The sequence below is a fragment of the Chanos chanos genome, chromosome 1 (assembly GCF_902362185.1).
Source record: "Chanos chanos chromosome 1, fChaCha1.1, whole genome shotgun sequence".
Taxonomy (NCBI): Eukaryota; Metazoa; Chordata; class Actinopteri; order Gonorynchiformes; family Chanidae; genus Chanos; species Chanos chanos.
Genome location: NC_044495.1, coordinates 19,568,169 through 19,580,151, shown reverse-complemented (window position 1 = coordinate 19,580,151; position 11,983 = coordinate 19,568,169). Strand labels below are relative to the sequence as shown.

The following is an 11,983-nucleotide window of genomic DNA, read 5'->3' as shown; positions in this document are numbered from 1 at the left end:
TAGCTTCCTCTGGTATGCTGTCTAATGCTGAACACATTAGAGTCTTTAAACAGTGGATACTTATACAAAATCAGAAGTGGGAAAGTGACGCACAATTTATCAGAGGTTGGCATCCAGACTTTCTTTTCGCGCCAGAAGAGCACTTAAACTGTCCCGAGTACTGCATCTACTGTAATGGGAGCTGGTTATAATGAAACATTCTCACTAGGATGTTCTCCACATGACCAACAATCACTAAACTGTTGCACATACAATCAGGGATTGAAAAAGAAAAGATCTTCTAGTTTCATGCTCCATATTAATTCATTTATTGCCATAAAGACACTGTAAGCAGAGCAGAATGTATGATAAGTGTGATTAGATCATTGAAATCAGACAGTTGTAATGTACTAAACTTAGACAGTTCTGAAGTTGTAGGATAAAAATAGTACAAATGACTGCCTGCATGGATGGAGAATTTTGATTAACACAACTTATTATTTCACTGGAATTTTTTCTGGCAGTTTTGCAACATACATCACTCCAGAAATCGAGTCATTTGAAAATGATTTGGAATTTCAGAATTGAAAACAGAACCAGGACCAAGGGAAATACATTATTCTTACACTATGTACTTACATTATTATTCTTTCTGAGTACTACAGCAGTAATATTAATGAATATGCTTGTGTTCCAAAATATTTTCAAAATATGAAAGGTCAGACGTTTTTGAGAGTCCAGATGTTTAGACCATGCTGCACACGCACATGTAAACACACACACACACACACACACACACACACACACACACACACACACACACACACAAATTCCCACTCCAATTCCATCCTAAAAAGAGGGGAAATGAAGGAGAGGAAATGAGAGAGCAAGAGAGGGTGTTATGCAACTAATGTAATCTAATTCTATGCTCACAGAGGAAATCATTTAAAATCTTTAGGAAAAATCCCAGGATGCTAGGAGCCCATGCCAGCCTCCAAATTTCCATCACCACACTCTTTTAGACAGAGAAGCCATTTATTTATATAATCATGGCACCGAGGCAGGAGAGAGCTAAGCACAGAGCCTTTCTCCATGGTGTTAGCAAATTCAGCCACATATGGTATATACACAGTGGTCTACTGAACTGTGAATCTTATGCTGATAAAACTATAAAACTGTCAACCCAGAAAGCAGCCCAATCAATACCAAAAGATCTCCTTTCCACTTTGTTATAATCTTTTCTGTCCCTTGACCCCTTCTCTGATGAAAATATCAGAGAGGGAATCTATTCAGTAGACCACCAAGGTCTACTGAAAGTACACTGTTATTTGGAGGAGAGTTAGCAACAGAGTGGGAACTGGATAGGAAGATTCATATGAAGAAACCCTATGTCCTCTTCACACACTCAGGTAAATAAGAGATATAATTATCAAAATATACACAAATATGTCAGTTCTTATCATGCTTTCAGATATAAAGTTTTGTTGTTTTAGTTGAACATTGATGCCAAGTGTCTGCAGCTGTTTGGCCCTTTAGAATCTCTGCCACAGAGGTTAAATTACAATTAAACAAATTGAATGGGACATGCTGTCATCCTGTTTTCAGCCATGCTACCTCCCAAAAGTTTGTGCTTCCTTGTGTCTCCTCGCTGGGCAACCTGTCCAGCTCTGACCAGGCTGAAACCCCCAGCTTGATGGGGTTCAGTGGTGTCAGTGGGCCCCAACAAGAGGTCCTTAACTGGGTCTTATTTTGGCAGCCTTTCCTCCCTCCTCAATCTGTTGAACTCCAATACATTCCAGACATATCTGTGTTACTTTGTCTATGCTATATCATCGCTGAACAGGAAGAATGAAGCAAAGTACAAACAACCGAATGAAGTGAAGAACAAATGACTGTTCTTTATCTCGAGAGAAATACCAGGAGTCTAGCTGGGACAGTGAGTGACTATATTTGCACTCTGATCTGCTCTATTGACAGTGTGGCGTGGTAAAGGTCTGTCTTCCTCATTTAGGTTCTGGTGCCCATGGTTCTAATGGGGTAACCTTATTTAGCCTGCTGGCATTCTGCCCAACAAGGTTCCAGTCTGAACTGGAGTGAAATATAGGTGCTTACTTGCCTCCAGCTGAGAGTTCGGTGGGCCTTTATTACAGCGCAGCAAAGCGTGTCACTGTTTTGTTTTAGCTGGCTTAACTCTTTTCTATATCGCAGAAAGAGAGCTACGAGGCTTACTAGGCTTCTTCAGACTTCAGGCTTAGACGTATTACAAGGTTCCTTCTAATACGGTGATTAAACAATCACACCTAATATCAAATTTTGCTTCTGTCCCTTTAACGCGAACACAGTATGATGGTGCTTTGGCACAGTTTAACAACACAGCAATACCAATGAAGTGACGGAGCCACCATGTAACAAGAATCACAGTTCATTTGTTATCCCAACATTAGTCCATGTTTACAATTACCGCATGGGCTTCATTTAATGCCTCTAAGTCAGAGTGTGCACGCAAAGTGTCGCTATTTCCTGTGGCCAACAAAAGATCTTCATGCCACACTTGAAACAAAATATCTGTTCAAGCTGAAATGCATGGAAAAAAAATCATTATGATTTAAGGTTTGAAGAGGGGTCATGCCCCAATGATTTCATTCTTCAAGCACCTTTCAGGCTAAATGTAAAGTCCTGCTGGACCAATTACACCAAGTGAACCCCACACTGAGTCAGTGAAAGCACACTGGAACCGCAGTTTTGTCACGTTTCAAAGGTTGGTCTAGATGGCTAGTGTTATTGTAGAACTGCCCCTGAAGCAAGGGTCTTCTCCCCCAAAAAAAAAAAAAAAAAAAAAAAAAAAGAAACCCGTTGAGGTTCTACATAGTTTTACAGCCACATGACAGTGCTATAGAGTGCAAAAATTCATGAACTCCCCTCCCTGTCTCCACACTCCTCCACATCCACTGATTCTCATGCACATACTCACGTATCCACTTTCTTGACAAGTCATTACTCTCATATTACCTCATGTGTTAATTGGCATTTATCGTCCTTAGAGTTAAAAAACAATTACCTCATATTTAGCTCCTTCACCCCTTTAGTTTTCCTTGTAAAATGTCTATGTTTTAGTACAGAAAAGGCAAATCAAGCAAATTACAATGAAAGAAATGTTGAGTGGTTTGAGTGCTTATCCTAAGCCTATGACTTTATGATATTAAGCACCATAGTTCAGCAATTGCCTTTCATGTTGCAACAATCATTATCTGGAATTAGGAAGTTCTTTAGGAAATTCTATGCATGTTGCAAAACTGGAATTATTTGTCATTTGTGAGAGGCTGAATTTTAGTGTGGACTAATGAATGGTATCAGTAATAGACAGGATGGAATTAGTACCAACATGGCATAAAGATGAAGAACAAAGTCAGTGCCATAAAATGGCCTTGACTCTGAGGTCTTTGGTTGAACTGAATAGGTACTACTGCTCCATACTAATCAGACACATATGTTACTCTCTAACTCCGAGATTACATCAAAGAGATTCCAATCTCTCGCTACAGGCCTAGCCTGTTGACCCTATTATAAATCAAGCGAGGAGTGTTACAGCCTGTAGCATGTGTAGAGCCTCCACTGGACTTCCTGCTCTGTAAGCAGGGATATGTAATCACTGTGGTAATGCTCACTGAGAAGTGAGTTACACATTAGTGCTTCTAACATAGTTCTGTGTTTCAGTTCATTGTCTAGAACTGAGCTTTGATTTAACATTCATACATAAACTAGCCACAAACTACACTCAACCTTTTTTGTTGGGATCCCGCTGTCATCAGCAACTACATCCCAGATTTTCATTATAGTTCAGTTACATGAACTTTAATGAAAATCTGGGATCTGACTTAATACAGAGCTGTATTAAGTCAGTGAGTGACATTAGTGACAACTTTGTGCAGAAATACCAATATTAACACACTAGATATCGACTGGGTCACCCAGTTTAGAGTACAGAAAAAACTCGGTAAAACACGACCATTTATACTTTCTGGAAAAAATGAATGGTGTTTACCCACAGCACACAAAGTCACATATTTATAATGGTCTTCTCTGACCATTCATCAAGCCAGTAAATGTTACTGTTAAAAACAATGAAAAAAGGCAATTACCATACCAAAAAGGCCATTTTACCTAAAAGTTGTTGATTGTTTGCACAGTGTACTTCTAACAGTCAGATTTTAAAAGTCACAAATTCTTGATTAAAATGTGACACAATACAAGTATGTGTGAATTACTAATGTGAATTTTGTCTTTGTAGTAAAGAAGTGAAAGTGAAGTGAAAGGACTGAGACTTGGTGTCGAGATGTGGCTGCTCCTCTGCGTGCTCCTGCTGTATCAACACACACCTGTTCTACCGCTATATACCTCTCCAGAGATCAGACAAAAAACAGAGTGATTTCAACAAAAATGTCAACACGTCACGCTCTGCTCAGATAGTCGTTCATATGAGAGACAGGACAGTCTGTGCCTTTCCCAGCAAGAGACTGTGGCGGGCACAGCTGAGGAACTCCTCTCCTCAGACTGAAGGTTGCACCTGGGCTTTGACCACAAACCACTGCACATCTGATAATGTGTGACCATTTGGATTTCCAGCATTTCCAGCATTATCTCTCCCTCTTTGATTTTCATGTCAAAAACACACTCTACCTTCTGCCATCTCACAGCTTCTGCTCTGATTGTTTTTCAGTGCCTTTGTGACAGGTAAGTAGCTGTACAAAGACAAAAAAAAAAGAAGAGGAAGAAAAATAGAGTGATATGATAAACAACATTATTCATACTGTCTCCTGGCCCCGATTTAGAGAAGGGCTTAAAGTAGGCTGATGACACGGTGTGGGTGTGACGGAGTGCTTTTTTCTGCCCAGTATTCACACCACTGGCCTATTATTCTGTGATCCGATTTACAGTCAGTGATGTGTATGTGGTATGGAATGTTATTATGAATGCTTATGATGTTTTTTTAAGCCCTGCATTTTCAACTATGTGACAGAGAAGGTTTCACTGATTCAGAGTGGAGGGATTTTGAATTTAAGTCTTCTTTAGTTCAGAACATAAATGACACGAAAGTATACACATGTAATTCTTTCAATGGTTAGCTAGTCTCACTTTCATTTCGGCACAAGGACATGCAAACATAAAACATGTTAAGTGAATTGTGAAACATAAAGTGAATCATAAATTTATGATGAGCACCTCCTGTCTTGATTGGAAATGTTCCACTTCAAACAACAAGTGAATAATAAAGATAACCAAAGTAAGATTATTCAGCTTTCAACACCTATGTTTCTACATTTAACAGAAAATGAAAACAATTTTAACAACCTCCTCACCTATAACTCTAAACTCTATGAAGTCCCAAAATGAAGGAGAGTATTAAATTCAGTGCTCAAAATCAGAAGACTCAGGTTAATGAAAGGGGAACGCACAGATAGGCATAATCCGTGTGAGAGAGTCAAATATCCATGTTTACCACAATGCTATGCTGTGCGTGACACATGTTGAGCAGACCCCTATGAGGACGGTCTATTTGTGTCTTACTATCTCTAACACAATCAACTGCCACAGAAAGGAACCTGCACACACCAAACCATCCTCCACGCCTCTGCTGATGGAGAGATTATTTTTTTTCCCCTGCGCTCCTCCTACTCAGCAAGTCATTCTTCACTGGCAGTGTTCAGTGACAGAGGTATCAGAGGCTGATGAGAGTATGACAGCATGTCTTTGACTTTCACTCCATCCTCCTGCCAAAGAGAAACATGAGGAACTGGTGCAGAGGACAAATATGGGCCTGATTAACTGAGCCAGGCTGGAAGGATCACAACACAGGAACTTTAGAAATTTCAAGATATTCCTGTGTGTGCGTTTTCCGATCAGCTGTGTGTGACAAGTCATGGCCGGAAATATACAGCACTGTGGAGTGCAAAAAAACATGTGATTGTACACTTTCCATGATAAAAGGCAGCTATTTGTGAAAGTTATTAATTTCCATTAGATGCAGATATTGATACATTCAAATCCTTACTGCATACCTGGAACAGCCCTAATTGCTCTCTTTCCAATTACTTTGCCCTTGAAGGTCATCATATCATTTTTAGACAAACCTTATTAGGTTTACACAGCTCAGTTAGCTTGTACACAAACCTCTCTAAGAGGGATTCACTCACCGGATGCTGTGCTGTACATACCATTACCTTAGAAAGGTCATTTGTTTCATGAAAGGACAGTCGTCATGACCATTAATTCTATCGTCAGTGAAATCATGACCATAAGGGCTGACAACTAACATTGTATGACTAATAACTGTACACCCAAAATATAGGTACAGAAACATTTTAATTACATGCAGTAACGTCATCAGTGTTTGTTTTTTTAGAAAGTGTTTGTTTTTCTCAGAACCGCATTAAAAACACCCACACCATTATCAGAACAGAGACCTCAATTGTCAGAGCAATAGATTCTCTCAATACCTTTTTCATTTATTGTGCTGAAAATGTTTTTGTTCGATTATATACAGTGCATAATGACTGGTGTGTTGGTAACATGATACTGAAATAATGTGTCTTGATACAATTTACTGGTATTTATTACTGACTTTGTCCTTTTGTTGTCTTGATGCAAATGGGTAGGATATCTGTGCGTATAGCAGAAAGAAGAATCCTTTCATAGGATTTCCTTCACTTCTCTATGCATAAACAGCAGTTACAGTATTAATATAGTTTCATTCTTTTGGATTATCAGTTAAAACACTAAGTCTAGATAAGCAGTTTATTAGTTTTTTAATTATAATTCACTTTCACATTGCATCAAAATGTTGTCTGTTACTTTGCATATATAAATTGAGCTACACGTTTATATGGTGATTAAGATTTATTAAAGGCATCTTTACTGGGTATATGAACAGTTGTTTCTAAATAGCAGGGGTCAGAGTATCTGCATGTGTAATACAAGAAGCTGTTTATTTAAGATTATATAACAGTTTAATCTTGACAAGTTTAAGATACAACCTTGATTTACAACAGCCTCCCTCAGATTCTTAAGCTGACATATCACAAATGACAACCTAATCTTTTTATGTTTGCCCTTTGTTTGTTCATCCAACATCCAACAGAAGCATGCTACTCAATCACAAAAACCATTGCATGAGCTTACATTTAAAACAAGGAGGGCCATGAGCACGAACATTTACTTTCAAGAGTCACTGTGCACAAAGTCATTTTGCAATGTGTCACATTCCCTTTATCCAACACTCCGTCCTCTGCCTTGAGCGGCACTTCAAAGAACGTGTTACATAGCAAGCAGCGACAAAATAAAGGACAAAACTGGAAGGTTTCCATAATTCTTAACCTGTGGAGAACAAAATCTGGCACAGCATCGTTAATAACTGGGATATCTTGGATTCTGGTACAGTGCACCACTGGACTGACTGCTCACACAGATTTTCGTCGCTTGCCGAAGACGTTGTTAATGAGCTTGGCCATGGACTTTGAGCCACTGGGGCGGCGACGACGCTCCTTGGCTTTGCCACCCAGACTGGCATTGCGCACCATCTTGGAGAACATAAGCGCCACCTCCTGGTAGTGCTCAGCTGCAGACAGCTCGTAGAACTGACAGCGACCCTCTGCTGCCAGCCTCTGTCCCTCGTCCCTGCCCACTTCCCGAATGTGACACAGGTCCTGCTTGTTGCCAACCAGGAAGACCACTGAATCAGCATCCCTATGGCCATACAGTCACAGTCATGCAAAGGACAGGACACGTATCAGGACAATGATACAATTACCAGTAGGTTGTACTTGACATAAAGACTTATTCAAGCTCAGATTTCACTTAGCTTTAGAATTAGATTGGTCAGAAGTTGAATCAGATTTGTCATCAGATCTCAAATCATTGAAAAAAATGAAATATTTACTTCAAACGGCAGTATGGAATCTTAAATGGCTGGCCCATAGATATATTTTGGACTGTGATGTAGATTGTGGCTGTGTTCCTGGTAGCGTCAACCTCAGTTTAGAGGCTTCACCCCAGTGTCAAACACAGAATATCATCTCCAGTCCTACTAAATGAGCTCAAAACTGAAATCAAGAGGCAGTGTTTCCTTTGGTAATGCTGATACCTTCTGCACTTTGATTATATGTTTACATTTTGTGCTTGAGATTGGCAGGTGGAGATAACCACTGGAGTGCTTTGCAATGACAGATGCATTTATTTCAGTTGGGTTAACCAAGAGGTGTACATTTTCCCTGACTGAGAGCAGTAAACAAATAGCTTATGACCCATAGTTTTGCTATGAGTAATCTGGATTAAGTTACGCACTGCTAATTTAGAGACAATCTCACATCAAGCAAACATTAGCAACTGTTATGACATTTGGTTTCAAACCAAAAGAGGAGGGGAGCTGATTGCTTTTTAACAACTGAAAAACTCAAGCCAGTGGGCTGAGCTGTAACTCTGGTGTCCCTGAGTTTTTCACACACTCACTCCCACATGATCATCCCTGCTGTCTACTCTATTGTGCTTCTGAATGTTAACACCAACAGAATTCCACTTAAATCAAGTATCAGAACCACCTACATTAAGGCAAAACTGTGAATGGGAGGCTGAGAATAGCAGCCTCCTCTCCTGCTTGCTATTGTTGGACTATAGCCTGCTCTACCTTTTAGGAGTTCCCAGATTCAGCTCACGGATGAGGTGAATGATGGCTGTAGCAGTGAGGAAGGAAGAGCGATCACTGATGTCATAGACGACCACAAAGCCATCCGCCCAGTGGATCTGGTCATTCAGCGTGGACTTTTCATCACAGGACTGAAAGGCACAGACAGTCAGACAGAGAAATAGAAAGACAGACAGACAGACACCCAAAAACAAATGATGATTCTGAGCAAGTATGTAATGACATTTTGAGAAAAGCACTGTTATTTGTCATCTGCCTTTGAAACTGTCCTTAAGTTGTCTAAATGGCCAATAATTAGCAATATTAAAGACTACGTTTAAAGGTCCCTTTTTAAAGATAACAGTTGCTCTATGTTACGATATATTCTTATAATAATTCCGCAGAGAGTATATATGAAAATACGATAGTTGCTTTAGAATAAAAGCCAATATACTGATAATTCGTTGCCCCAAAGTCAAGAGATATGCTGTGGCTGGAACATAGTTCAAAAGAGGAACATGGGGCAAACAAAACAAAACAAACAACAACAACAACAACAACAACAACAAAAAACCCATGAAGGCCATAAGGCCTGTTTTAGGTCCATGCAGAAATATGTATAACATTTATAGGAGTGTCTTTACTATTCCAGTGCAGGTAAAACAACACTGAATGTTGTTCAAAGAATGCAGCAGAATAGGAATTTTAAAGTCCATTACATTCATATAATTGAATTTTAATTGATCTGCAGTTCATGACAAACACACAAGTCAAAAGCTCCACACATGCAGAATACATATAAAAAGGTCAAACAATTGATAGTTGTAGGATCTTAAATAGATTATCCAGACATGAAGTATAAAATGTATTCATATAACCAAAATTACTAATATAATAATATTATGAACTAACATAACTAATGTTCATGTAAAACCTGTAAAGTTATGAAGCTCTAAAGAAGGTGTTAATAAGGCTCATTTTAGTTATTATAGGTTGGGTAATATCTGTTGTTTTACCTGTGAGCAGGGATCATACAATTCTAGATTCACCTGCCGCCCGTCAATAGAAAGGCGCTTTCTGTATATACACTCTGGAAAAAAAGGGCAAAATTCACAATCAAAAGAACGAATTTACTTTGCAACACTGCAAGGGATGCACACTGCTGGCTTAGTTTCAGAGGCTTGCTTGGGTACTTCGCCATGCACACACAAGTGAATACCTAACTAGTCAAAACAAACATTGCAGTAGATGGTGGTTATGGCAGACAAAAAACATACCCCCCCCCCCCCCACACACACACACACGCACGCACGCACGCACGCACACATTTATTTTATTTTCGTCTTTATTTATAACATTTAAATTGCCATCTTTCATACATGAACATGAGCGAGAGAAAAATGTGCGTTCTCTTTTTATTTCTAACAGTGTCTGTTAAACCAAGCTACGCGTTGGTTACATAATGAAGTTGTGGGACAGGTCAGCAGAGCAGTTTACAAGAATATCGCTGGTGCACTATACGCAGCAGATAAATTACCGTTATGCTGAAATATTTCTAAAATCACTCACGAATATGATCAAACCCATGTCAATACAACGGTTACTGTATAAAACATTCGCTCATCTATCACATATCCATGTTCAAAGATTTCAAACAGGTTACCTGTTGTTGATGCGTATTCTCCAATAAATCGTCTTGTCAGGAAACGAACAATGAGTGCTGTGAATGATGAGTGGAAAACTTTTACCATTTAGAATAAATTTCAATACATAAATTAGGTCGCGAATATTGGAAAAGAACAGGAAATAAAACAGTTTACAATACCAGATTTCCCGACTGCTTCGCCTCCCAGAACAGCGACTTTGATGTCATTCATATCTCTAACTTCCCTAGACGCGTAAACTAGGATTATGAAAGCTGCGGTTTTTTAGTAGAGGATTAAAAACTGAGAACCGCCTCCAATTATTTAAAGTACCACATCCCTCCAAGTCTATACATGACATTGAAATGCTGCGAGCTGAGATAAGCAACCAATTTTAGATCGCGCATCCTCGCATCCCCGCGAAAGTGACTTCAGGTGTGTGTGTAGGCGAATAATGACTGTGGGCGCTGTGCGATCGTTTATCTGCTGGTGAACAGCAGTGAGCAAGCCGCTCGAGCCAACAGCGGCCCATGCCGTCACAGTGACGACACTCTCAGCACGACAGTGGACATAACAGTCCGGGCGGGATCAGACGATTCTGTTTACGCAAAGACGATGACTGTTTTCTCTCCTGCGCCTCAGGACTGTTCATCTGTAAATGCTATAGGTGGGTAGCCAGGTTGAAAATGTCATTAATCCTAACGTTCATTAAGTGGCCAGGTACACATAAGAAATCTGATGCAACTGTATGCTATTTGTGAACATTTTTAGTGTTAATTGCATGTAGCTACAGTATTTATCTTTGCAACTTGTTTGAACACTGTTGACTTTCACTGTTTTTTTTTAAAAGTCTGTAATAGTTGAAGTACGATTCTCATTTGAAATTTAAAAATTAGTTATCTAATCTCAATTAGGAGCACTGTGTAATAAATATATAATTACCCAAACTGCAGTCTATAATCACTTTGAAATATTTGATCACTTTAGCAAAATCCTTCAAATCTGACTTGATAATGAACACAGTGTTTGGGAAAAAAAATTAATCTCTAGAGTCCACCAACCGTTCAACATCTAGGGAATGTCTAGAAAGTCAAAGAATGGTATTTGATCTAAGACAAATGAATGAACCATAATATTAAATCAGCTTATAAAGCAGTGCCGCTACAGATGGGTCCATGCACTGTTTACAGTGTGTGGCCAGGACATAGATAAAGCTTTTTAGAAAGATATATTTTATGCTATTCTACAGTCTGAAGGATGAGAAAATGCAATGAACATTCAAAGATATCAGTCTTCATTCAGCTGGTCAATCATTCAGTGTTTATGTGGACATGAGTTGTGTGAGGGGGTTATTACACTTATAAAAGTTAATGTGGGCATTGTTTTTATTCATCATAGAGTGCAGCTCAAGCTGTTATGTACGTGCACTGCACAGAAATCTCATCAACCAGTTAAATGTTGTGCACATTATAGCTCTCAAACACACACACACACACACACACGCACACGCACGCACACACACACACACACACGCGCACACACACACACACACACACACACACACGCACACGCACACACACACACACGCGCACACACACACACACACACACACACACACACACACACACACACACACCCACACTAAAGTTTGTAATTTCTTCCCCCTTGAAGTGAAGCTTAAGTCTCA

The 11,983-nt window shown here is 39.4% G+C and overlaps 1 protein-coding gene across 1 annotated transcript; it reads right to left on the bottom strand.

Moving 5' to 3' along the window:
* Positions 1 to 7,433: 7,433 nt before the first annotated feature.
* Positions 7,434 to 10,530, bottom strand: rergla (RERG/RAS-like a). Its single transcript, XM_030788429.1, has 5 exons — positions 10,479 to 10,530; positions 10,317 to 10,373; positions 9,670 to 9,743; positions 8,657 to 8,805; positions 7,434 to 7,719 (listed from the first exon to the last, which is right to left on the bottom strand). Exons 1-5 carry the CDS (start codon positions 10,528 to 10,530, stop codon positions 7,434 to 7,436), a joined length of 618 nt encoding a protein of 205 aa, XP_030644289.1.
* Positions 10,531 to 11,983: the final 1,453 nt, after the last annotated feature.

Coding starts and splice junctions, on each gene's coding strand:
- rergla (XM_030788429.1), bottom strand. CDS start 10,530: ATGAATGACATCAAAGTCGCTGTTCTGGGAGGCGAAGCAGTCGGGAAA. Junction 10,374..10,478: donor CGAAGCAGTCGGGAAATCTG/GTATTGTAAACT, acceptor CATCATTCACAG/CACTCATTGTTCGTTTCCTG. Junction 9,744..10,316: donor AGAATACGCATCAACAACAG/GTAACCTGTTTG, acceptor CTTTTTTTCCAG/AGTGTATATACAGAAAGCGC.